The sequence below is a fragment of the Physella acuta genome, unplaced genomic scaffold, assembly GCF_028476545.2.
Source record: "Physella acuta isolate Inbredline_101_S28 unplaced genomic scaffold, ASM2847654v3 ptg000661l, whole genome shotgun sequence".
NCBI classification, from domain to species: domain Eukaryota; kingdom Metazoa; phylum Mollusca; class Gastropoda; family Physidae; genus Physella; species Physella acuta.
The window spans coordinates 310,417-337,164 of record NW_026732180.1 but is presented as its reverse complement, the minus strand read 5'-3'; the positions used below and the strand labels follow the sequence as shown (position 1 = coordinate 337,164).

Here is a 26,748-nt window from a genome sequence, read left to right as displayed (position 1 = left end):
AATGGTTTAAAGCAGCAGTTTATTATAAATAAAATGAATATAGCTAATAATTTATAAAGCACTTAACTTACCTAGACATTGTTTAAAATCCATGGTAATCCGCGAATAAACACAAAATCCTGCTTTGAACTTGAGCCGGGTGTTCCGTGACATTACGCAAAACTAGATTTAAGCCGGCAAAAGTTAGCGCGGGTCATCACGATACGTATGCGTTCGTTTTTATTTCTGCGATCCGATACCATACATTAAGTGTTAATTAAATTATAACATTTTTTTGGTAAATTGGACGCCCGATCTGAATATATAATTTTGCCGGCTGTAAAATAATTTTTTCGTTTAAAAAAATGATTTGAAACTTTTAAATCTATCATTTTTAGCATTAAATTATATTTTACAGCGTGCAAAGTCATATCATCTTAAAGGTCGTCCATTCTACTTTCTATATTAGTTTTTAGTGTAATCGTATGTATTATGGTATCGGATCTCCGAGCGTTGGCGCAACCCGACCAAATTTTTTTGCGCGCAGTACGTTTTTTTCGGCTCATTTAGAATACCTAATTAAATGTAACTAGTTTTAAGAATGACTGTAAATTTTAATATCTGAAATCTAAACTCATTTTAATTACACCACATTAATGTTCTAGGCTCGTAAACCTTTACAATGTTGCATTATATAACTAAAAGTATAAGCAAAATCCTACACCCTGCTTGTTCAAGACTAGTGTCCCTTGTAAATAAAGTAAAATAAAGTTCCCCTGGCAATCCACAGGGCAGGTGAAGTATAGTTCACCAGTTTCAGTGACCTCAGCATATGTAGGGATAGTGTGGTCAGCAGCTCTCTGTTGTCAGGTCCCGTGTCCGTCCGTCGTCCCCCCCCCCCCCTTAGAGATGTGCTACAACTCTAACCTTGGACCTAAACTCAAGACTTTCAGCTTAGCAGACAAACACTCTACCACTGTACTATGCCATAGAGTGGCAAATTATTGTTCATTGTTTAATAAAAAAAAAAAATTATAGTATGTAGACAACCATTAACTTAGTGAATGCTATAAAAGTAAACATCTGTTGCAGTTTTCACTGAGATTTTTTTTTTTTTTTTTTTTTTTGCATATAGATTATTAAAAATATAAGTTATTAATAACATAAGAGAGGAATGAAATACATTAAAGATAATAGTGATATGGTGATGATACTGGTAGTAATGATAAAAAAATCTGCTGATAACTCTTGTAAAATCTGAAAAAAAAGACAATAGTAACTCTAGTAAACAAGACAACCTTCAATGTCATGACAACCCAAGGCAACATGACAACCATACCCAGTATAACAACCAATGTGACAACTTTAGCCTAAATGACAACACCAACCAGTATGCATCTCTAGCCATCATGGCAACTCTAGGCAAATTGACAAATTCAACGACTTGACACACCTATTCAGCATGGAAACCCAAGCCATTATGACAACCCTAGGCAATTTGAAAAACCAGGCAACATGACAAGCCTTGCCATCATAGCAAACTATTATTAATACTATTAATTTAACTACAATCTTTTATATAATTAAAACATAGAAAAGGAAAATAAAACACAACAACATTATGTTGCCTAGTGACTTGTAACCCAACATTGTGTGTCAATTAGCCGCAAGACAATTTTTAATTAACAGATTTTCTCCCATAACTTTTTTTTTTAAAAGTGACCTAAGAAAAAACGTGCTGCTGGTGTGTAACCAGTAGGTAGGGGCTATGAACAGGATACACATAAGTGTCTCAAATCGAATAACACGCGAACATTTTTTAATGCTTACGTTTGCTTTGTTAAATTGAATTTTTTTCTTCATGAAATGGATAGGCCTACTTGCGGCGATGAACAAGTGCTTGCATTCCAACGAGAAACTGCTGAAGTGGCTGACACTACTTTTAAATCACCGCCTGTACATTACCCCCCCCCCCCCCCCACCCCAAAAAAAAAACAGCAGTAGGACAATAACCCCCCCTCCCCCCGAATCCAATCAATTACCCATCCGTCATTTAGAGAAAGAGATAGGGGGAGATTAAGAATGGATATGGAGTAGTAGGCCTATAAGGTATGTGTAAGTACAGAAGCCGGTTCAGGTACGAGTATGAATACGAATAGAAAAAATGAAATCGGATAGAGGAAGTGGTATAGAAAGGGATAGATTTATGATTGGTATAGTGATGAGCAGTAGCGTAGCGAGGGGGGGGGGGGGCGGGGGGGGGACATATGTCCCCGGGCGCCGACCTTAGGGGGGGGGCGCTAAATTGAAAGTTTGAGGGGGGGGGGTGCAAATGAAAAGTTCGAGGGGGGGGGGTGCAAATCGAAAATTTTCTCCCAAGGGGGCGCCAAATTGAAAGTATGTCCCCGGGCGCCGGGAAGGGTCGCTACACCTCTGGTGATGAGTGTAGGTAAATGGCGAGGCGGTAAATATGTGAGAAGGGTGCGAAAACCGGCGGTTACTTGACATTTTTGTCTCGCATCTTACTCCCACCTGCTACTTGCTCTGGGCGGGGATAAAATGCGAAGATGTCTGTGAAAAAACACTGCACCCAATTTATCATGAAATTTCATGCAGACGAAAGCAGAGGTGTAGGTAGGGCGGGTGGACTGGGAGCAGACCCAAAGGGGGCGCCAAAAGGGAAAGAAAAATCAATTCAAAAGCTCGTTTTAAGCTGAGGTATCGAATTATACACAGTAAAAGTTATGAAAATAAACGACTAGACTCTACAAGGTTTTACACACTGATTTAACTAGTTTTTTAATCAATGTTGAGGCACTGAAATAGAAATTGTTACGGGATAGTTACTGGTAAGAAGCGCCACAAATCTTTCCAAATAGAGGAGTGAGGGGCGTTTTTCACAAACATGAATAACTATATAGAAACGGGAGGGAGGGGGTGAAAATTTATATCCATTCCACCCCCGGCGCAGGAATAGGTCGCTACGCCTCTGGATGAAAAATGTTTCGTTTCTATTGCTATAACTTTCGATTTTTCCGTCGCTAGACATGCTGATTTATCAACCTCTTTCTTTTTGTCGATTTGAAATACCATCTTGTTTAAAGTAAATTAAAGCCGCCCGAAATACCGCATTTTAAATTTGTTTCCATAGCTAGGCGTGCCGAAGATAGATCTAGAATCTAGAGATAAACTTCTTTCTTTCGTGTGGAATACCAAAGCCGCCCGATATATCGCCTTCGAACATCACCGCTGCCGCCACAAGCAGAAACTGATTGTATTGTTACATTGTAGCAAAGAAATACTAGATTTTCTATATAATTATGGCCGCCAACGATTTATTTTTTCATATATGGGCCCGGTGTCGTCGCTAGGTGTCACTCGGTTAAAGATAGGAATGTATTAGCCTTACATTAGCCTAACAAGGTCGGGGGTCAAGTTTATGCTTACTATTCGAGTAGTGTAATATATATGCCTATTTTCTAACGCATCCAACATTTAATTGAAACAAGTTAATAAAAAGTCTAGTGACAATCTAAGCGCAATTTCCTTATGTTATCTAAAAATAGATCTGTCGTAGCGTAAAGCACACACGGGGACAAATCACAAGACGTATAATGCTGGGGTGCGTTCAAGCTAGGAGAACGATCGGTTTGTAGGTGTTTATGTAATTTTTTTTTTTTTTTTTTTTTTAATTTTGTGACCGAACGAAAGGATATTTTTGAAAACTTTCTTCGGCAATATTGTTCTAAATTATGGCATGAAACGATTGGTAAATGTTTCAAGTCCCTAAGTGGTCTGGTTACCGAGATATGGGCCAAAAACTGCATTTTTTTCGAGTTTTTTTGGCTTTACCGGGAAATCCAGGAAGGAATTCCGGAATGTTTTGCCAACAATCATCCTCGGAACTTGCTTAACATATTTGCTTTTGAAACTAGTCCTCGATATTGCTTCGTTGAGGAGGAGATACGACTTAAAGCTGCGGCCACACATCGGACACACATCCATCCAGAACGAGTTAATAATCGCAATTGTCAAAATTGAGCTAGAAAATTACATATTTCCAAAACCCGGGCAGCATCTGGTATCAGCTGCTAGTATTCATTGCAAGTTACATCCCTTTAAAGGAAATCGCCAGTCAAATTTTGAGTGAACAAAATGTATCGATTACCAAATGCTAATTTAATTTTAATTTATTATGAAAAATTTTGTAGATCAATAAAATGAAGGTTTAAAAAGAGTTTTAATTGATGAATGTAAAAGATGATCGTTAAGTAAAAGAATTCTTAAACAAATATACTGAACAAATTAACATTAGCTATTAACAACTTTATGGATTCGGTTTTCAATCTCACGTTTGCCTGGTTCCGAGTAGCGATCTAAACGTAGCGAGTACATTAGGCCTATCTGGCAAGTTGTGGCGCTGCTACACCGTTCAAATTTTTAAAACCATGCTAATAATAATTCTAATTAATTAAGATTAAAGATTAATAATCTCTGCAGCTGAAGTCTGTAGCTAAGGTTGTTTTGTTATTAACATTATTTTATTAATATTAAAAATCTAGGTTAATTAATTGATTTGATTAAATATAATATATAGATCTAGATCTAGATTTCTAGGCAGGACTACCTAGTACCTAGTTAGTACCTAGATCTAGATCTAGATCTACCTACGGCCTAGTCTACATGAAATATTTAATTTATTTAATTAAATATTAGAATCTAGATCTAATCTAAAATATCAAAAATAATTTAATTATAATTTAAGTTAGTAGAATAGATTATTTTATAGATTCTAGAATAAATCAGTATTAAATCTAGATTGGTATAGAATAGATTATAGAATAGTATAGACATAATCTAAAATTTCTAGATCTAGTAATCTAGTTAGATCTAGATCTAGAATCTAGTAGTTAAGTACTAAGTAGTAGACTAGTAGATCTAAGTATTTATTAAGTATAGTCAGACAATCTAGATTTCTAGGTGTTGATTCTAGTAGTATCACTATCTAGATCTAGATCTAGTCTCTTGTTCTCTCAAACTCGAGATCTAATCTAGTTGGATGTACCCAGATGGAACATAAATAAAATAATAAAACAGTCTAAATAATAAACAACTGTCTAGCAATAACAAACAACTGAGTTTTTTAAATTTCAATACTAGATCTGTGAAAATACTTCACAATATATATATATATATATATATATATATATATATATATATATATATATATATATATATATATGTATATATGTATATATATATTTATTTATTTATTTATTTATACACACATTCTGTGTTGTTCCTCAACATACTCGTGCCCAACAACTTGACATTAGACTTATGAATTATGAGCTTTCATGTGAATGATATGGTGAAAGCTATTTTTCAGTTGACTAGTATAAAACAGTATTCTGATATTTTCAGGTGTACTTTGGTGACAGCTATGCCAGAGACTTGGGCATTTATTTACAGAGGGTTGGTGTTGTAAACAAGAACAGTTTGATCAAAATGGAGAGCAATGCTAGTGGTAAATCAATTGAATCAATTATTTAAAGTTTTGTTTGCAAGTTGAGTTTAATGACATTGATTGAAGCATAGTCTTGGTTCTTTACACTGGGTAAATTCATCCAGCACATACATCTTATCTATACTGCATATTATTATTTATACTGCATATAGAAAATGCATTGCAAACACTAAACATTCATTGTTGTAAGCTAATCAAAGTCATCATAGAATTTTCTTATTAAATTACACTATATAGCTTTGAAATGACCATTATACAATGTAAAAAACAAAAACGAGGACTGTTCTTTTCTTAAAGCCATCAATAACAATGCAACAGCATAAAAAAAAGTAGATCAAACAACAACTTAATCTTATCTCCATCATTTGATTTTTGTTCTTTAATTGTAGTTTTTAATGTAGTTCACTTGTTATGTCTGATGTCATTAATGTGTCATGATATCAGTAATCACTGTCCACTGTATCAGTTACTCATCACTGTGTCCACTGTATCAATTGGGCATCACTGTGTCCACTGTATCAATTTGTTATCACTGTGTCCACTGTTGCAAAAAGTGAGGTCGGCGTGGTCGAGTTGGTAAAGCTCATGGTTGCTAAACCGAAAAAGTCTCGAGTTCGAACCCTCGGGCAGATGAGGCTCGTTAGCTGCGGACAGCCACTCTTCTAGGAGAGACAACTCCAAAATTAAACAACTGCTGCCTTGTAGTTTGTTCTTGGTTGGACAAAGGCTATGGAAGCAAATCCAAAAAGAAAAGCAGGCTGAAATCGGAGTCAATGGCCTCAATGGCGCATAACCAGTTGACACGTAACGCTTAATTGTGTTGGAGGCGTGGTCGAGTCGGCAAAAAGCTCATGGTTGATAAATTCAAAGTAAGGCTCGAGTTCAAACCCACTGGCAGATAAATCTCGATCCCCTTCAACACTAATAATTAAGAACGAAGAAGAAGAAGACTGTGTCCACTGTTGCAAAAAGTCATCTCTATGTCCACTGTATCAATTACTCATCTCTGTGTCCAGTATCAATTACTCATCTCTGTGTCCAGTATCAATTACTCATCTCTGTGCTCTACTGTATCAATTAGTCATCTCTGTGTCCACTGTATCAATTAGTCATCTCTGTGTCCACTGTAGCAACAAGTCATCACTGTCCACTGTTTGAAGTAGACACTAGAAACATGATAAAATAAACACTTCATGCAGTAAAGGACTTTATATTTCAACTTACTATTACATGAATATTGGCATCACAGTATTATATATTAAACTTACAATAAAGTTAATTATCAACAAAGTTCAATTTAATAATATTATTTTACAGATCTCTATCCGTGTCAATATTGCAAAGTGGCATTTTCAAATGTTTCCTTTTTGAAGACACATTTGAAATTCAAACATGGAGGAGAAGAAATTGCCAATTGGACTTTAGCTCTCACTTCTAAGAATAGTGAACATTCTTTCCAACCATCAAGTTTTCATCAACATCTTACAATTTTTATGAAAAAAAAGGCTTACAAGTGTGACAGATGTAATAAATGTTTTACAAAGCTTAGCCAATTGAAGAAACACCTTACAAATAGCATAGAAAAAAAGACTCATAAGGGTGACACAGAAATTGGCCATTTAAAAAAACAGCTAAAACATAATACTGTTGAAAAGCCTTACAAGTGTGACATATGTGGTAAATATTTTATAAAGCTTTACCAAATAAAGAAACACCTTAAAACTCATACAGGATTAAAGCCTTTTACTTGTGAAACATGTGGCAACTGTTTTTTGCAGTTTGCAGGTTTACAGAGACACCTGCTAATTCATTCAGGAGAAAAGCCTTACATGTGTGACACATGTGGTAAAAGCTTTTTACAGTTGTCAAATTTAAAGAGTCACCATAGACATCATACTGGAGAAAAACCTTTCAAATGTGGCACATGTGGTAAAGGTTTCAAAGAATGTAGCAGTTTACTGAGACACCATAGAGTTCATACAGGAGAAAAGCCTTTCAAGTGTGACAAATGTGGTAAATATTTTACAGATTCATCAAACTTAACGAAACACTTAAGAAGAATTCATACTGGAATAAAACCATACAAGTGTGATACGTGTGGTAAATGTTTCACAGCATTTTGGGATTTAAAGAAACATGTTAAAATTCATTCAGGAGAAAAGCCCTACAATTGTGACAAATGTGGTAAATGGTTTAAGGATCGTGACTACTTAAAGAAACATGTTAAAATACATTCAGATTATAAGCCTTACAAGTGTGACAAATGTGGTAAAGGTTTCACAACAAGTCATTGTTTAAAAAACCACCTTAGATTTCACACAGGTGAATTACCTTACAGGTGTGACAATTGTGGTAAATCTTTTGTATTGAAGAGCACTCTACAGATCCACTCTACAATTCATACTAAACCTCATAAGTGTGACAAATGTGGCAAGCGCTTCATGGAGCTATTAAAGTTTCAGAAACACTGTAGAATTTATAGATGTGAAAAGCCATACAAGTGTGACAAATGTGGTAAATGTTTCACAACAAGTCATTTTTTAAACAACCACATTAGAATTCACACAGATGAATTACCGTACAGGTGTGACAAATGTGGTAAATCTTTTGCATTGAAGAGCAGTCTGCGGAACCACTTTATAATTCATGCTAAACGTCATAAGTGTGATAAAAGTGGTAGATTTTTCACACAAAGTAAAAGTTTACAGAAACACCAAGCAATTCATACTGGTGAAAAGCCTTTCATGTGTGAAAAATGTGGTAAATGTTTTGCACTCCTGACTTATTTACAGAAACACTGTAAAATTCATTTAGGAGAAAATCCTTACAACTGTAAGAAAGATGACAAGTTTTTCACTCACATTAAATCTGCACAGGAACACCAAAGAATCCATTCTGGTGAAAAGCCTTACATGTGTGACAAATGTGGTAAATGTTTTGTAAGGCTGACCAATTTACAGAACCACTGTAAAATTCATCTAGCAGAAAAGCCTTACATGTGTGATAAATGTGGAAAATGTTTTACATTCTCCTACATTTTACAGTCACACAATAGAATTCATACAGGTGAAAAGCCTCACAAGTGTAACACTTGTGGTAAATGTTTCACACTAGAATCAGGTTTAAAGAAGCATCAAAGACTTCATACTGGAGAAAAACCTTACAAATGTGCCAATTGTGGTAAATGTTCCAATAATTTAGCAGGTTTACAAAAACACCTTAAAACACATACAGGAAAAAAAAAATACTTGTGCATCATATGTGGTAAATGTTTATCAGACACTTACACTTTACAGAACCACCAAAACATTCATAAAAGAGAAAAGCCTTACAATTGTGACAAATGTGGTACTCGTTTTGCACTACAGAGTACTTTACAGAAACACCAACTTATACATGAGAAAACCCTTACAAATTGACAAAACACCTTAGAATTCATACAGGAGAGAAGCAAGTGTGACAAATGAGGTAAAAGTTTTTCTGATCTCAAAAATGATTCTTGCATGTCTTTTGGAGATAAGCATCACCTGAAGTGTCTTTTGATGTGCCCTGTATAGTGAATGACCTTTCTTTGTGAAATATTGTTAAAGATTAATTATTGTTTTCTGTTTGACTGTTAGCATTTTTTAAAAATTTAATTTCAAGGTTTTTCTTTGTTATTTTTTTGCTTAGTTTTGTTCAAGTTCAATTGAGAGAGTGTGTAGGTGCTTAGTACATTCTAGTAAATTAGTTTTAAACTAATATGTACTTAGTTAAAGTCAGCAAGGTAGAGCAATATTCAATTAAAATGGTAAATATACGGCTAGTTGAAAACATAGCTATTTGAGATAAATCCATGGTAAAATAAATGTGTGCACAATTATATTTCTTACCATTATTACTTTTTTACAATTCCACTTTTTCTAAGTGCTTATGAAAATATAAAGCAAAATATAGCGGTATTGTAAACATTTTTAAAACTTTGACCTACCTAGGTGTAGCTAAATGTATATTTAGCCTGTCTATAGCTACAGGACAAAATTTAGCAAACAATATATATGAAGTATTAAGGAAGCAATCAGATGAGCGGAATATTACATATATAGACTATTAGTTTTGTTGTCTCTAATAAAAATCTTTGCATACATTTTGTGTTCTGTTTGTTATTAATATCGTGAAGCTAAATAAATCTAATTAAATGTAACTAGTTTTAAGAATGATTATAAATTTTAAAATCTGAAAACTAAACTCATTTTAATTACAGCACATTAATGTTCAAGGCTCGTAAATCCTTACAATGTTGCATTATATAACTAGAAGTAATCCTTGGACCTAAGCTCAAGACTTTCAGCTTAGCAGACACCCTACCATTTTACTATGCCATAGAGTGGCAAATTATTGATCATTGTTTAATAAAAAAAATTAATAGTATGTAGACAACCAATGACTTAATGAATGCTATAGAAGTAAACATCTGTTGCAGTTTTCCCCGGGATTTTTTTTTTTGCATATAGATTATAGATTATTAAAAATATAAGTTATTAATAACATAAGAGAGGAATGAAATACATTAAAGATAATAGTAATATGGTGATGATACTGGTAGTAATGACAAAAAAATCTGCTGATAACTCTTGTAAAATCTGGAAAAAAAAGACAATAGTAACTAGTAAACAAGACAATCTTCAATGTCATGACAACCCAAGGCAACATGACAACCATACCCAGTATGACAACCAACGTGACAACTTTAGCTTAAATGACAACACTAACCAGTATGCAACTCTAGCCATCATGGCAACTCTAGGCAAATTGACAAATTCAACGACTTGACACACCTATTCAGCATGGAAACCCAAGCCATTATGACAACCCTAGACAATTTGAAAAACTAGGCTACATGACAAGCCTTGCCATCATAGCAAACTATTATTAATACTATTAATTTAACTACAATCTTTTATATAATTAAAACAGAAAAGGAAAATATAACACAACAACATTATGTTGCCTAGCAGAGTTTCTTCCAGGCATCTCTTCGGGGGGGCGAAGCCCCCCGACAAATTTTTACCGCCCCCCCCCCCCCCCCCCCCCCGAACGAAATGAAATTTATATAATTTATATAGAAAATATATACTTTTAACAGTGTCCGCCCCTCCCCCCCCCCCGAAGAAAGTTTACCGACCCCCGAAGATTTCAAGTGCCCCCCCCCCCCCCCCGGAGAAAAAAGTCTGGAAGAAACACTGTTGCCTAGTGTCTTGTAACCCAACATTGTGTGTCAATTAGCCGCAAGACAATTTTTAATTAACAGATTTTCTCCCATAATTTTTTTTTTTAAAGTGACATGAGAAAAAACGTGTAGCTGGTGTGTAATCAATATGTCGGGGCTTTGCACAGGATACACATAAGTGTCTCAAATCGAATAACACGCGAACATTTTTTAATGCTTACGTTTGCTTTGTTGAATTGAATTTTTTTCTTCATGAAATGGATAGGCCTACTTGCGACGATGAACAAGTGCTTACATTCCAACGAAAAACTGCTGAAGTAGCTGACACTACTTTTAAATCACTGCCTCTACATTACCCCCACCACCCCCAAAAAAAGAGCAGTAGGACAATAACCCTCCCCCCCCCCCCGAATCCAATCAATTACCCATCCGTCATTTAGAGAAAGAGATAGGGGGAGATTAAGAATGGATATGGAGTAGTAGGCCTATAGGTATGTGTAAGTACAGAAGCCGGTTCAGGTAAGAGTATGAATACGAATAGAAAAAATGAAATCGGATTGGGGAAGTGGTATAGAAAGGGATAGATTTATGATTGGTATAGTGATGAGTGTAGGTAAATGGCGAGGCGGTAAATATGTGAGAAGGGTGCGAAAACCGGCGGTTACTTGATATTTTTGTCTCGCATCTTACTCCCACCTGCTACTTGTCTGGGTGGGGATAAAATGCGAAGATGTCTGTGAAAAAACACTGCACCCAATTTATCATGAAATTTCATGCAGACGAAAGCAGAGGTGTAGGTAGGGCGGGTGGACTGGGAGCAGACCCAAAGGGGGCGCCAAAAGGGAAAGAAAAATCAATTTAAAAGATCGTTTTAAGCTGAGGTATCGAACGAGTTAATCGCAATTGTCCGTATGGAAATTGCGCTAAAAATTACATATTTCCAAAACCCGGGCAGCACCTGGTATCAGCTGCTAGTATTCATTGCAAGTTACATCCCTTTAAAGGAAATCGCCAGTCAAATTTCGAGTGAACAAAATGTATCGATTACCAAATGCTAATTTAATTTTAATTTATTATGAAAAATTTTGTAGATCAATAAAATGAAGGTTTAAAAAGAATTTTAATTGATAAATGTAAAAGCAGATAGTTAAGTAAAAGAATTCTTAAACAAATATACTGAACAAATTAACATTAGCTATTAACAACTTTATGGATTCGGTTTTCAATCTCACGTTTGCCTGGTTCCGAGTAGCGATCTAAACGTAGCGAGTACATTAGGCCTATCAGGCAAGTTGTGGCGCTGCTACACCGTTCAAATTTTTAAAACCATGCTAATAATAATTCTAATTAATTAAGATTAAAAATTAATAATCTCTGCAGCTGAAGTCTGTAGCTAAGGTTATTTTGTTATTAACATTATTTTATTAATATTAAAAGTATCACCCTTTCTCTAGTTCTAAAATCTAGGTTAATTAATTGATTTGATTAAACATAGAATCCTAGATCTAGATCTAGAGTCTAGAGATCTATTAAAGATTATTTATTTAAAGATTTCTAGAGCAGGACTACGGCCTAGTCTACATAAAATATTTAATTTATTTAATTAAATATTAGAATCTAGATCTAATCTAAAATATCAATAATAATTTAATTATAATTTAAGTTAGTAGAATAGATTATTTTATATAGACTCTAGAATAAATCAGTATTAAATCTAGATTGGTATAGAATAGAATAGATTATCATTATAGAATAGACACAATCTAGAATTTCTAGATCTAGTAATCTAGTTAGATCTATTTAGTAGTTAAGTACTAAGTAGTAGACTAGTTATATAGTAAGTATTTATTAAGTATAGTCAGACAATCTAGATTTCTAGGTGTCGATTCTAGTAGTATCTAGATCTAGTCTCTTGTGCTCTCAAACTCGAGATCTAATCTAGTTGGATGTACCTAGCCTAGATGTAACATAAATAAAATAATAAAACAGTCTAAATAATAAACAACTGTCTAGCAATAACAAACAACTGTGAATTTTTTAAATGTCAATACTTGATCTGTGAAAATACTTCACAATATATATTATATATATATTTATTTATTTATTTATACACACATTCTGTGTTGTATCTCAACATTGTATACCCAACAACTTGACATTAGACTTATGAATTATGAGCTTTCATGTGAATGATATGGTGAAAGCTATTTTTCAGTTGACTAGTATTAAACAGTATTCTGGTATTTTCAGGTGTAATTTGGTGACAGCTATGCCAGAGACTTGGGCATTTATTTACAGAGGGTTGGTGTTGTAAACAAGAACAGTTTAATCAAAATGGAGAGCAATGCTAGTGGTAAATCAATTTCATCAATTATTTAAAGTTTTGTTTGCAAGTTGAGTTTAATGACATTGATTGAAGCATTGTCTTGGTTCTTTACACCGGGTAAATTCATCCAGCACATACATCTTATCTATATTGCATATTATTATTTATACTGCATATAGAAAATGCATTGCAAACACTAAACATTCATTGTTGTAAGCTAATCAAAGTCATCATAGAATTTTCTTATTAAATTACACTATATAGCTTTGAAATGACCATTATACAATGTAAAAAACAAAAAGGAGGACTGTCCTTTTCTTAAAGCCATCAATAACAATGCAACAGCATAAAAAAAGTAGATCAAACAACAACTTAATCTTATCTCCATCATTTGATTTTTGTTCTTTAATCGTAGTTTTTAATGTAGTTCACTTGTTATGTCTGATGTCATTAATTTGTCATGATATCAGTAATCACTGTGTCCACTGTATCAATTACTCATCACTGTGTCCACTGTATCAATTGGTCATCTCTGTGTCCACTGTATCAATTGGTCATCTCTGTGTCCACTGTATCAGTCATCACTGTGTCCACTGTTGCAACAAGTCATCACTGTGTCCACTGTATCAATTAGTCATCTCTGTGTCCACTGTATCAATTAGTCATCTGTGTCCACTGTATCAATTGGTCATCTCTGTGTCCACTGTATCAATTAGTCATCTCTGTGTCCACTGTATCAACAAGTCATCTCTGTGTCCACTGTATCAATTAGTCATCACTGTGTCCACTGTATCAATTAGTCATCTCTGTGTCCACTGTATCAATTAGTCATCACTGTGTCCACTGTTGCAGCAAGTCATTACTGTGTCCACTGTTTGAAGTAGCCACTAGAAACATGATAAAATAAACACTTCATGCAGTAAAGGACTTTATATTTCAACTTACTATTACATGAATATTGGCATCACAGTATTATATATTAAACTTACAATAAAGTTAATTATCAACAAAGTTCAATTTAATAATATTATTTTACAGATCTCTATCCATGTCAATATTGCAAAGTGGCATTTTCAAAAGTTTCCTTTTTGAAGGCACATTTGAAATTCAAACATGGAGGAGAAGAAATTGCCAATTGGACTTTAGGTCTCACTTCTAAAAATAGTGAACATTCTTTCCAACCATCAAGTTTTCATCAACATCTTACAATTTTTATGAAAAAAAAGGCTTACAAGTGTGACAGATGTAATAAATGTTTTACAAAGCTTAGCCAATTGAAGAAACACCTTAGTAATAGCATAGAAAAAAAGACTCATAAGGGTGACACAGAAATTGGCCATTTAAAAAAACAGCTAAAAAATAATACTGTTGAAAAGCCTTACAAGTGTGACATATGTGGTAAATATTTTATAAAGCTTTACCAAATAAAGAAACACATTAAAACTCATACAGGATTAAAGCCTTATACTTGTGAAACATGTGGCAACTGTTTTTTGCAGTTTTCAAGTTTACAGAGACACCTTCTAATTCATTCAGGAGAAAAGCCTCACAGGTGTGACACATGTGGTAAAAGCTTCTTACAGTTTTCAAATTTAAAGAGTCACCATAGATATCATACTGGAGAAAAACCTTTCAAATGTGGCACATGTGGTAAAGGTTTCACAGAATGTAGCAGTTTACTGAGACACCATAGAGTTCATACAGGAGAAAAGCCTTTCAAGTGTGTCAAATGTGGTAAATATTTTACAGAATCATCAAACTTAACGAAACATTTAAGAATTCATGCTGGAATAAAAGCATACAAGTGTGATACGTGTGGTAAATGTTTCACAGCATTTTGGGATTTAAAGAAACATGTTAAAATTCATTCAGGAGAAAAGCCTTACAATTGTAACAAATGTGGTAAATGGTATAAGGATCATGACTACCTAAAGAAACATGTTAAAATACATTCAGATTATAAGCCTTACAAGTGTGACAACTGTGATAAAATTTTTTCACAGCTTACTTACTTAAAGATGCACCTTAGAAATCAAAACTTAGAAAAGACTTTCAAGTGTGACAAATGTGGTAAATGTTTCACAACAAGTCATTGTTTAAAAAACCACCTTAGATTTCACGCAGGTGAATTACCTTACAAGTGTGACAAATGTGTTAAATCTTTTGTATTGAAGAGCACTCTACAGATCCACTCTACAATTCATACTAAACCTCATAAGTGTGACAAATGTGGCAAACGCTTCATGGAGCTATTAAAGTTTCAGAAACACTGTGGAATTTATAGATGTGAAAAGCCATACAAGTGTGACAAATGTGGTAAATGTTTTACAACAAATCATTTTTTAAACAACCACATTAGAATTCACACAGATGAATTACCATACAAGTGTGACAAATGTGGTAAATCTTTTGCATTTAAGAGCAGTCTGAGGAACCACTTTATAATTCATGCTAAACGTCATGAGTGTGATAAATGTGGTAAATGTTTCATACAAAGTAAAAGTTTACAGAAACACCAAGCAATCCATACTGGTGAAAAGCCTTTCTTGTGTGAAAAGTGTGGTAAATGTTTTGCACTCCTGACCTATTTACAGAACCACTGTAAAATTCATTTAGGAGAAAAGCCTTACAACTGTAAGAAAGGTGATAAGTTTTTCACTCACATTAAATCTGTACAGGAACACCATAGAATCCATTCTGGTGAAAAGCCTTACATGTGTGATAAATGTGGAAAATGTTTTACATTCTCCTACATTTTACAGTCACACAATAGAATTCATACAGGTGAAAAGCCTCACAAGTGTAACACTTGTGGTAAATGTTTCACACTAGAATCAGGTTTAAAGAAGCATCAAAGACTTCATACTGGAGAAAAACCTTACAAATGTGCCAATTGTGGTAAATGTTCCAATAATTTAGCAGGTTTACAAAAACACCTTAAAACACATACAGGAAAAAAAAAATACTTGTGCATCATATGTGGTAAATGTTTATCAGACACTTACACTTTACAGAACCACCAAAACATTCATAAAAGAGAAAAGCCTTACAATTGTGACAAATGTGGTACTTGTTTTGCACTACAGAGTACTTTACAGAAACACCAACTCATACATGAGAAAACCCTTACAAATTGACAAAACACCTTAGAATTCATACAGGAGAGAAGCAAGTGTGACAAATGAGGTAAAAGTTTTTCTGATCTCAAAAATGATTCTTGCATGTCTTTTGGAGATAAGCATCACCTGAAGTGTCTTTTGATGTGCCCTGTATAGTGAATGACCTTTCTTTGTGAAATATTGTTAAAGATTAATTATTGTTTTCTGTTTGACTGTTAGCATTTTTAAAAAATTTAATTTCAAGGTTTTTCTTTGTTATTTTTTTGCTTAGTTTTGTTCAAGTTCAATTGAGAGAGTGTGTAGGTGCTTAGTACATTCTAGTAAATTAGTTTTAAACTAATATGTACTTAGTTAAAGTCAGCAAGGTAGAGCAATATTCAATTAAAATGGTAAATATACGGCTAGTTGAAAACATAGCTATTTGAGATAAATCCATGGTAAAATAAATGTGTGCACAATTATATTTCTTACCATTATTACTTTTTTACAATTCCACTTTTTCTAAGTGCTTATGAAAATATAAAGCAAAATATAGCAGTATTGTAAACCTTTTTAAAACTTTGACCTACCTAGGTGTAGCTAAATGTATATTTAGCCTGTCTATAGCTACAGGACAAAATTTAGCAAACAATATATATGAAGTATTAAGGAAGCAATCAGATGAGCGGAATATTACATATATAGACTATTAGTTTTGTTGTCTCTAATAAAAATCTTTGCATACATTTTGTGTTCTGTTTGTTATTAATATCGTGAAGTTAAATAAATCTTATTAAATGTAACTAGTTTTAAGAATGATTATAAATTTTTAAAATCTGAAAACTAAACTCTTTTTAATTACAGCACATTAATGGTCATGGTTCGTAAATCCTTACAATGTTGCATTATATAACTAAAAGTATAAGCAAAATCCTACGCCCTGCTTGTTCAAGACTAGTGTCCCCTTGTAAAGAAAGTAAAATAAAGTTCCCCTGGCAACCCACAGGGCAGGTGAAGGATAGTTCACCAGTTTCAGTGACCTCAGCATATGAAGGGATAGTGTGGTCAGCGGCGGGGGGTGCGGACCGCACCGGGTGACACCAAGGCAAAGAATAGCAAAATATATAGAGGAAAAGTTGAGGGGGGCGGTGGAAATTGAAAGTTTGTCCTCGGGAAGGGTCTCTACGCCTTGGGGGGGGGGGGGGGGGGTGACACCCGACCTCGCTACGCCACTGGTCAGCGGTCGTCGTCGACAGCCCTGGGAAACACGCCAACCCCAGCAGATTGACACGCCAACATAGCAACCAGCTGAAACTTAAAGGAGCTCTTGATTAGGGCCTTTATTTTTTAAAATAACATTGTGCTGTAGTTGCGCCACATATGCATACATATATAATTTCATCAGGGAAGAGAAATACTATTAATTTAACTACAACCTTTTATATAATTAAAACAGAAAAGGAAAATAAAACACAACTTGTAACCCAAAATTGTGTGTCACCTTGCTGCAAGACAATTTTTAATTAATAGATTTTCTCCTAAAAAAAAAATTTAAGTGACCTAAGAACAAACGTTTAGCTGGTGCGTAACCAATATGTACAGGATGAACATAAGTGCCTCAAATCGAATACGCGAAGATTTTTTTAATGCTTAGGTTTGCTTTGCTGAATTGATTTTTTTTTTCTTCATGAAATGGATAGGCTTACTTGCGGCAACGAACAAGTGCTTGCATTCCAACGAGAAACTGCTAAAGTGGCTTACACCCCTTTTAAGTCACCGCCTGTACATAACCCCCGCCCCCAAATAACAGCAGTAGGACAATACCCCCCCCCCCCCCTCCCAATCCTATCAATTACTTACCCGTCATCTAGAGAAAGAGATAGGGGTAGGGGGGATTAATAATGAGTAAGAAATAATATAGGTATGTGTAAGTACAGGAGCCGGTTCGGGTATAAGCAGAGGCGTAGCGATTGGGGGGGGGGGGGGGCAGGGGGGCCTATGTCCTAGGGCGCCGACCTTAGGGAGCGCCAAAAGGGAAAGAAAAATAGGGGTCGGCGTGGTCGAGTCGGTAAAGCTCATGGTTGCTAAACCGAAAAGTCTCGAGTTCGAACCCTCGGGCAGAGGAGGCTCGTTAGCTGGGGACAGCCACTCCTCTAGGAGAGACAACTCCAAAATCAAACAACTGCTATCTTGTAGTTTGTTCTTGGTTGGACAAAGGCTATGGAAGCAAATCCAAAAAGAAAAGCATGCTGAAATCGGAGTCAATGGCCTCAATGGCGCATAACCAGTTGACACGTAACGCTTAATTGTGTTGGAGGCGTGATCGAGTCGGCAAAAAGCTCATGGTTGATAAATTCGAACAAAGTCTCGTGTTCAAACCCACTGGCAGATAAATCTCGATCCCCTTCAACATTAATAATTAAGAACGAAGAAGAAAAAGAAGAAGGAAAGAAAAATCAATTTAAAAGCTCGATTTAAGATGAAGTAACGAATTATACATAGTCAAAGTTACGAAAATAAACGACTACAAGGTTTTACACACTGATTTAACAGGTTTTTTAAATTAATTTTGAGGCACTGAAATAGCAATTGTTAAAATTGTAGAATCTAGATAAACTTCTTTCTTTCGTGTGGAATACTAAAGCCGCCCGATATATCGCCTTCGAGCATCACCGCTGCCGCCACAAGCAGAAACTTATTGTATGGTAGCAAAGAAATACTAGATTTTCGATATTATTAATATTATGGCCGCCAACGATTTATTTTTTATCGCATGGGCCCGGTGTCGTCACTAGGTGTCACTCGGTTAAGGATAGGAATGTATTAGCCTTACAATGCCTTACATTAACAAGGTTGGGGGTCAAGTTTATGCTTACTGTTCGAGTTAGTGTTAATATATAATATTATAAATGCCTATTTTCTAACGCATCCAACATTTAATTTTTTAAAAATTATATATTTCTAAAACCCAGACTGCACCGGGTATCAGCTGCTACTATTTATTGTAAGTTACATCCCTTTAAAGGAAATCGCCAGTCAAATTTCGAGTGAACAAAATGTATCGATTACCAAGGCTAATTTAATTTTAATTTATTATGAAAAATTTTGTAGATCAATAAAATGAAGGTTTAAAAAGAATTTTAATTGATAAATGTAAAAGCAGATAGTTAAGTAAAATAATTCTTAAACAAATATACTGAACAAATTAACATTTTCTATTAATAACTTTATGGATTCGGTTTTCAATCTCACGTTTGCCTGGTTCCGAGTAGCGATCTAAACGTAGCGAGTACATTATCAATCAGACAAGTTGTGGCGCTGCTACACCGTTCAAATTTTTAAAACTATGCTAGATCTATAATAATTCTAAGTAAGATTAAACATTAGATCTAATAATCTCCGCAGCTGAAGTCTGTAGCTCAGGTTATTTTGTTATTAACATTATTTTATTAATAATAATATCACCCTTTCTCTAGTTATAAAATCTAGATTCTAGATTAATTTGATTTGATTAAATATTAGCGAGGCTCACTAACTTGAAAGCGTCTCTGGTTGCTAACAACAACATGGCGTCCTACACCGGACGCTTAGTTTCGGACATTTTTCTTGTCTGCCCAAGTGACTTTCTAGGAATTCGTTTTTAAAATGTTTACCTCGTGAAAAATGGCGGTTTTTTCACATAATGTAAACAAACTATAAATGGCAGTGCTAAATATGCCAGAGAAACGCTATAAATTGCTTTGGATAATGAAGACCGAAGCTCAAAAAGTGGTGCCGACAAACATTCGTAGATCTTTTTAAATATTAGCTTCTACGATGTAGATCGGAAACCGAAAGTACATCAATATTAGATTTAGCAGTCTGTGTAAAAATAAATCGAATATTACATGCGCTAATTTTTAAAAAAATTCTCCAAAACGGTCAACACCAAAAGTAAAAATTCCATAACCCACGTGACCGCTATTGGGCGGGAGACGTTTGCCTAGGTGGCTCTATCGACTCTTTACTACGTTTGTGTTGTTATTTATGTTGACAAGCGTTAAGTGAATATTTTCCAATTTTGATTTTTACATTGCTGGACAAATTAATTAAGTATTTCGATCTGAACATGGGAAGATAGGAATTAGTTGGTATTTCTGTAAAAGCCCGTAAACCGGTGATCTCGTGGTGAAACGCGATCTCGATACGTCTAGTAAAGTCTAGGTGCTAAATTATTTACTTGATTTTATTATTACTAATTACGACTTGATCGAATTATAGTTAATATTATTTTCATTTGCTTTCATTTTTTATATAATTGATTATTATGATTTAGATCCAGAAGGACTAGGCTAATAAATTATAATAATCATATTAGAGGACAGCCTGCATAAACAAAAGTTGATCTAGATCTAGTTGACACAGTACTTGGACTTGCGCACACGCTCGCGTGACGAAAGAACGCAAGCGGGCTCGTGACGAATTTGCATAATTTTTCACTCACAAGTGATCAACGTTAATGTGATAGGCGTAGCCTAACAATCTTTAAATAGATCTAGACACCAGCTCTAGATACAAATTTAAGTATTAAAACTCCGCCTGGATATGTCTAGCTTCGGACGGGCGATGTTTCTCTCGTTGACAAAACAACGCGAGCGAGCCGTCACTACGCACAGCCTATGAGTGGCGATGTTTGGAATGCATTTCTCGCTCACATGTGATGAAATTTAATGCAACGACAGTTTTAAAAATAAAAACAGATATTTTATTATGTCTATATAGATCTACTTTTTTTTAATATTTAAAACTCAGCCTGGACAAAGCTTCCATGCTGGATAAGGGAGGAGGGTTAGATTCCGCCGTTAACTCAATCTATTATTATTAGGCCTAATTGTCCTAATTAAACATTCCTATTTACACTGATTAATCAAGACTGAATAAAAGTGAAAATGAATACCTTTAAAAAGTTTAGATCTATATATTTTTAAACATTTATACGTGATTTTTTTGGTTCATTCCTTTGGCGTTTACTAGAAATACAGTAAATAGATTACATAACCAAGTTACGAGTATCCTTTCGATTTCGTTTTATTGCAGCATACCTCCACTTCCCCCTCCCCACACATGATCCTTACGAACCTCCTTGGTCGTTTTCAGGTCAACTTTAGGAACCAGATCTTTGAATGGTTGTCATGGAAAAATCTTTCCCAGCTAAGCTGTATGGCACCAATAATTAAAATCATGTATTTTAGTTCAAAATGAGCTAAAATCATCAAATGTAGTGCCTGGTTAGTTAGAGAAATATCTCTAGCTTTTATTGGTATTGGTTAAAAAAATAAATAATTAAAATTAAGATTTAGTGAGCCTCGCTATTAAATATTTAAAAAGATTCTAGATCTAGATCTAGATCTATATTAGATCTAGATCTAGATTCTAGAATTCTAGATCTAGATCTAGAATATCTAGATCTAGATCAATCTAGAGTTTCTACTTCTAGGACTTTGAGACTAGATCTAGATTAATCTAGAATAGATCTACGACCTTCATGACTAGATCTAGATTGATGTACATGAAATATTTAATAAATTATTAATAATATTAATGTAAAATATACAAAATAATGTAATTTTATAAATTAGGTTAGTAGCGTTTATTAATATAATATTATTTTATAGAAAGATTCTAGAATAAATCTAGATTGGTATAGAATAGACAAAATCTAGAATTTCTATATCTAGTAATTTAAGTAATCTAGTTAAGCCTAGGTAGCTCACTAAGTAGACCTAGTAGTAAAATAGTAAGTTAAGTATAGTCAGACAATCAAGATTTCTTCTGGTCGATTCTAGTATCTAGTCTCTTGTGCTCTCAAACTCAAGATCTAAACTAGTTAGATGTATCTAGACGAAATTGAAATTAATTAATATAATAGTATAAATAATAAACAACTGTCTAGCAATATCAAACAAATGTGAATTTAAATACTAGATCTGTGAAAATACTTCACAATATAGATCTATATATAAATATATATATATAGGTATGTATGTATATATACACACATACACACACATTCTGTGTGGTACCAAAACACACTCGTGCCCAACAACTTGACATAAGACTTTTGAATTACGAGCTTTCATGTGAATGATATGGTGAAAGCTATTTTTCAGTTGACTAGTATAAAACAGTATTCTGACATTTTCAGGTATAATTTGGTGACAGCCATGCCAGAGACTTGTGCATTTATTTACAGAGGGTTGGTGTTGTAAACAAGAACAGTTTGATCAAAATGGAGAGCAATGCTGGTGGTAAATCAATTTAATCAATTATTTAAAGTTTTGTATGCAAGGAGAGTTTGAGGTGATCAATGTCATTGATTGAAGCATTGTCTTGGTTCTTTACTCTGGGCAAATTCATCCAGCATATACATCTTATCTGGGGTGTGGCATAAGATCTTTAGCTTTATTTACAGAATTAAGTTAGGAATGAAATTTTGTCTTAAACAATGTGTTGTTATATTGCTTTTGGCACAATTAAAGCAAATGTTGAAGATAATTTAGTTTTGTTAATTTTTAATGGCCCAAATTTATATTGCTACTTATAAATACTGTCAGGAATGTAGGACATTTTTACCAAAAAAATTTTTTTTTTACAAATTAGGAATAAACTGTAAAATTTATTAACTACTATCATGGCAATATTAATAACAATCATTTTTATAATTTTCACACATAAACACAAAAGTATATTTTGAGTATGGTTTTAAACAGTATTTTCTATGGGAACACAACTTAGACCTTCTTTTGAATGTACCAAACACAGAAAAAAGTGCCGATATGTCCTATTGCCCATCATCTGATTTTGTCTAAGAAGACTAAAACAATTAAAAACTATATTTGTTTACCTTTAATTTGGTTCTAACTTTAATTATCAGAATTCATCAATAGCCTAGGAAATTATTTTTTTTTAAAGTTTTTTTTTTTAATGGCTATGATACTGATATGATAATTTTTAAGCTGTGTTATTGTGACACATTAGAACGTTCAACAATCAAATACATGGTGGGCTAAATAGCGGGCTTTGTGTTGGCTGTTGCCTCTGTCAAGTTATTATTTTCACTTATTTGTTTTTCAGGGTCAAATATATTTTTAATGATTAAATTTAATCTATTACAACAGGGTACCTAATTTTTTATCTGTTGACAAAGCTTATAGAATGTACATTATCTTCAGCTACCTTTTACTCAGCAAAATGAATAAATATACTGCATATGAAAAATGCATTGCAAACACTAAACATTGTTGTAAGCTAATCAAAGGCATTGTAGAATTTTCTCATTAAAGTAATTACAATATTATAGCGTTGAAATGGCCGTTATACAATGTAAAAAACAAAAAGGAGGACTGTTCTTTTCTTAAAGCCATCAATAACAATGCAACAGCATAAAAAAAAGTAGATCAAACAACAACTTAATCTTATCTCCTTGATTTGATTTTTGTTCTTTAATTGTAGTTTTTATGTAGTTCACTTGTTATGTCTGATGTCATTAATGTGTCACAATATCAGTCATCACTGTGTCCACTGTATCAATTACTCATCTCTGTGTCCACTTTATCAATTGATTGGTCATCTCTGTGCCCACTGTATCAATTGGTCATCACTGTGTCCACTGTTTGAAGTAGCCACTAGAAACATGATAAAATAAACACTTCATGCAGTAAAGGACTTTATATTTCAACTTACTATTACATGAATATTGGCATCACAGTATTATATATTAAACTTACAATAAAGTTAATTATCAACAAAGTTCAATTCAATAATATTATTTTACAGATCTCTATCCATGTCAATATTGCAAAGTGGCATTTTCAAATGTTTCCTTTTTGAAGGCACATTTGAAATTCAAACATGGAGGAGAAGAAATAGCCAATTGGAGTCTAGGTCTCACTTCTAAGAATAGTGAACATTCTTTCCAATCATCAAGTTTTCATCAACATCTTACAATTTTTATGAAAAAAAAGGCTTACAAGTGTGACAGATGTAAGAAATGTTTTACAAAGCTTAGTCAATTGAAGAAACACCTTAGAAACAGCATAGAAAAAAAGACTCATAAGGGTGACACAGAAATTAGCCATTTAAAAAATAATACTGTTGAAAAGCCTTACAAGTGTGAAATATGTTGTAACTATTTTATGAAGCTATATCAAATAAAGAAACACATTGAAACTCATACAGGATTAAAGCCTTATACTTGTGACACATGTGGCAAATGTTTTTTGCAGTTTTCATGTTTACAGAGACACCTTCTAATTCATTCAGGAGAAAAGCCTCACAAGTGTGACACATGTGGTAAAAGCTTCTTTCAGTTGTCAAATTTAAAGAGTCACCATAGACATCATACTGGAGAAAAACCTTACAAATGTGGCACATGTGGTAAAGGTTTCACAGAATGTAGCAGTTTACTGAGACACCATAGAGTTCATACAGGAGAAAAGCCTTTCAAGTGTGACAAATGTGGTAAATATTTTACAGATTCATCACACTTAACGAAACACTTAAGAATTCATACTGGAATAAAACCATACAAGTGTGATACATGTGGTAAATGTTTCACAGAATTTTGGGATTTAAAGAGACACCTTAAAATTCATACAGGAGAAAAGCCTTACAATTGTGACAAATGTGGTAAATGGTTTCAGAGTCGTGAATATTTAAAGAAACATGTTAAAATACATTCAGGTGATAAGCCTTACAAGTGTGACAACTGTGATAAAAGTTTTTCACAGCCTGCTTACTTAAAGATACACCTTAGAAATCAAAACTTAGGAAAGACTTACAAGTGTGACAAATGTGGTAAATGTTTCACAACAAGTCAATCTTTAAACAACCACCTTAGATTTCACACAGGTGAATTACCTTACAGTTGTGACAAATGTGGTAAATCTTTTGCATTGAAGAGCACTCTACAGATCCATTCTACAATTCATACTAAACCTCATAAGTGTGACAAATGTGGCAAATGCTTCATGGAGCTATTAAAGTTTCAGAAACACTGTGGAATTTATAGATGTGAAAAGCCATACAAGTGTGACAAATGTGGTAAATGTTTCACAACAAGTCAATTTTTAAACAACCACATTAGAATTCACACAGATGAATTACCGTACAGGTGTGACAAATGTGGTAAATCTTTTGCATTGAAGAGCAGTCTGCTGAACCACTTTATAATTCATGCTAAACGTCATAAGTGTGGTAAATGTGGTAAATGTTTCACACAAAGTAAAAGTTTACAGAAACACCAAGCAATCCATACTGGTGAAAAGCCTTTCATGTGTGAAAAATGTGGTAAATGTTTTATACTCCTGACCTATCTACAGAACCACTTTAAAATTCATTTAGGAGAAAATCCTTACAACTGTAAGAAAGGTGATAAGTTTTTCACTCACATTAAATCTGTACAGGAACACCATAGAATCCATTCTGGTGAAAAGCCTTACATGTGTGACAAATGTGGTAAATCTTTTGTAAGGCTGACCAATTTACAGAACCACTGTAAAATTCATCTAGCAGAAAAGCCTTACATGTGTGACAAATGTGGTAAATCTTTTGTAAGGCTGACCAATTTACAGAACCACTGTAAAATTCATATAGCAGAAAAGCCTTACATGTGTGATAAATGTGGAAAATGTTTTGCATTCTCCTACATTTTACAGTCACACAATAGAATTCATACAGGAGAAAAGCCTCACACATGAATCAGGTTTAAAGAAGCATCAAAGAATTCATACTGGAGAAAAACCTTACAAGTGTGTCAATTGCGATAAATGTTTTACACATGACTCAGGTTTAAAGAAGCATCAAAGAATATATGCAGGAGAAAAAACCTTACAAATGTGTCATTTGTGGTAAATGTTTCACACAGCTTACAGATCTAATTCATTCAGGAGCAAAAAACCTTACAAGTTTGACAAATGTGGTAGATGTTTCTAATTCATTCAGGAGCAAAAAACCTTACAAGTTTGACAAATGTGGTAGATGTTTCTCTCAGGCTTACTGTTTAGCGAGACATCATAGAATTCATACTAATGAAAACCTTACAATTATAGCAAATCATTTTGGGATCTTGGCTACTTAACAAAACACAATTTATACAGAACAAAAACCAGTGTGTTAAATAAGGTGAAAGCTTTCTGATCTTTCACATTTCTCCAACCAGCAAAGAGAGCCCACAACTGAAATTATCTGTGTGAGATAAGCATTACCTGAAGTGTCATCTGATGTGCCCTGTATAGTGAATGACCTTTTTTAATCTAGTTTCACTGTTCAAATTTTAATTCTTGTTATTTGTTTGACTTTTACTGTTAGCAATTAAATTTTTTTCTTAAAAATCATGCTTTTCTTTGTTCATTTATTCAGTTGAGTTAGTATGTAGGTGCTTAGTACTCTCTGGTCACTTCTAATACAAGTTTTTGTTAAATTGAAGGTGTTGTAACAAGTTGTATTTTAACTTTTTTAATGTCCAACTATTTGTTTAAAATCCCAGTAAGAACTGCAACAGATGTAGACTGCATATACAATTCTACTACTTCAGTAGTTGGATATTTCCTTGTATAACTATAACGTTCAT

The 26,748-nt window shown here is 33.9% G+C and overlaps 2 protein-coding genes across 2 annotated transcripts; both read left to right on the top strand.

Moving 5' to 3' along the window:
- The first annotated feature begins 5,405 nt into the window (after positions 1 to 5,405).
- Positions 5,406 to 16,867, top strand: LOC131948838 (zinc finger protein 208). Its single transcript, XM_059310532.1, has 6 exons — positions 5,406 to 5,506; positions 6,824 to 8,913; positions 14,541 to 14,775; positions 14,998 to 15,111; positions 15,166 to 15,298; positions 15,401 to 16,867. Exons 1-6 carry the CDS (start codon positions 5,488 to 5,490, stop codon positions 16,176 to 16,178), a joined length of 3,369 nt encoding a protein of 1,122 aa, XP_059166515.1. The 5' UTR covers positions 5,406 to 5,487; the 3' UTR covers positions 16,179 to 16,867.
- Positions 16,868 to 22,361: 5,494 nt separating this feature from the next.
- Positions 22,362 to 26,293, top strand: LOC131948837 (zinc finger protein 91-like). Its single transcript, XM_059310531.1, has 2 exons — positions 22,362 to 22,426; positions 23,955 to 26,293. The coding sequence occupies exons 1-2, from the start codon at positions 22,408 to 22,410 to the stop codon at positions 25,874 to 25,876; spliced, it is 1,941 nt and encodes a 646-aa protein (XP_059166514.1). The 5' UTR covers positions 22,362 to 22,407; the 3' UTR covers positions 25,877 to 26,293.
- Positions 26,294 to 26,748: the final 455 nt, after the last annotated feature.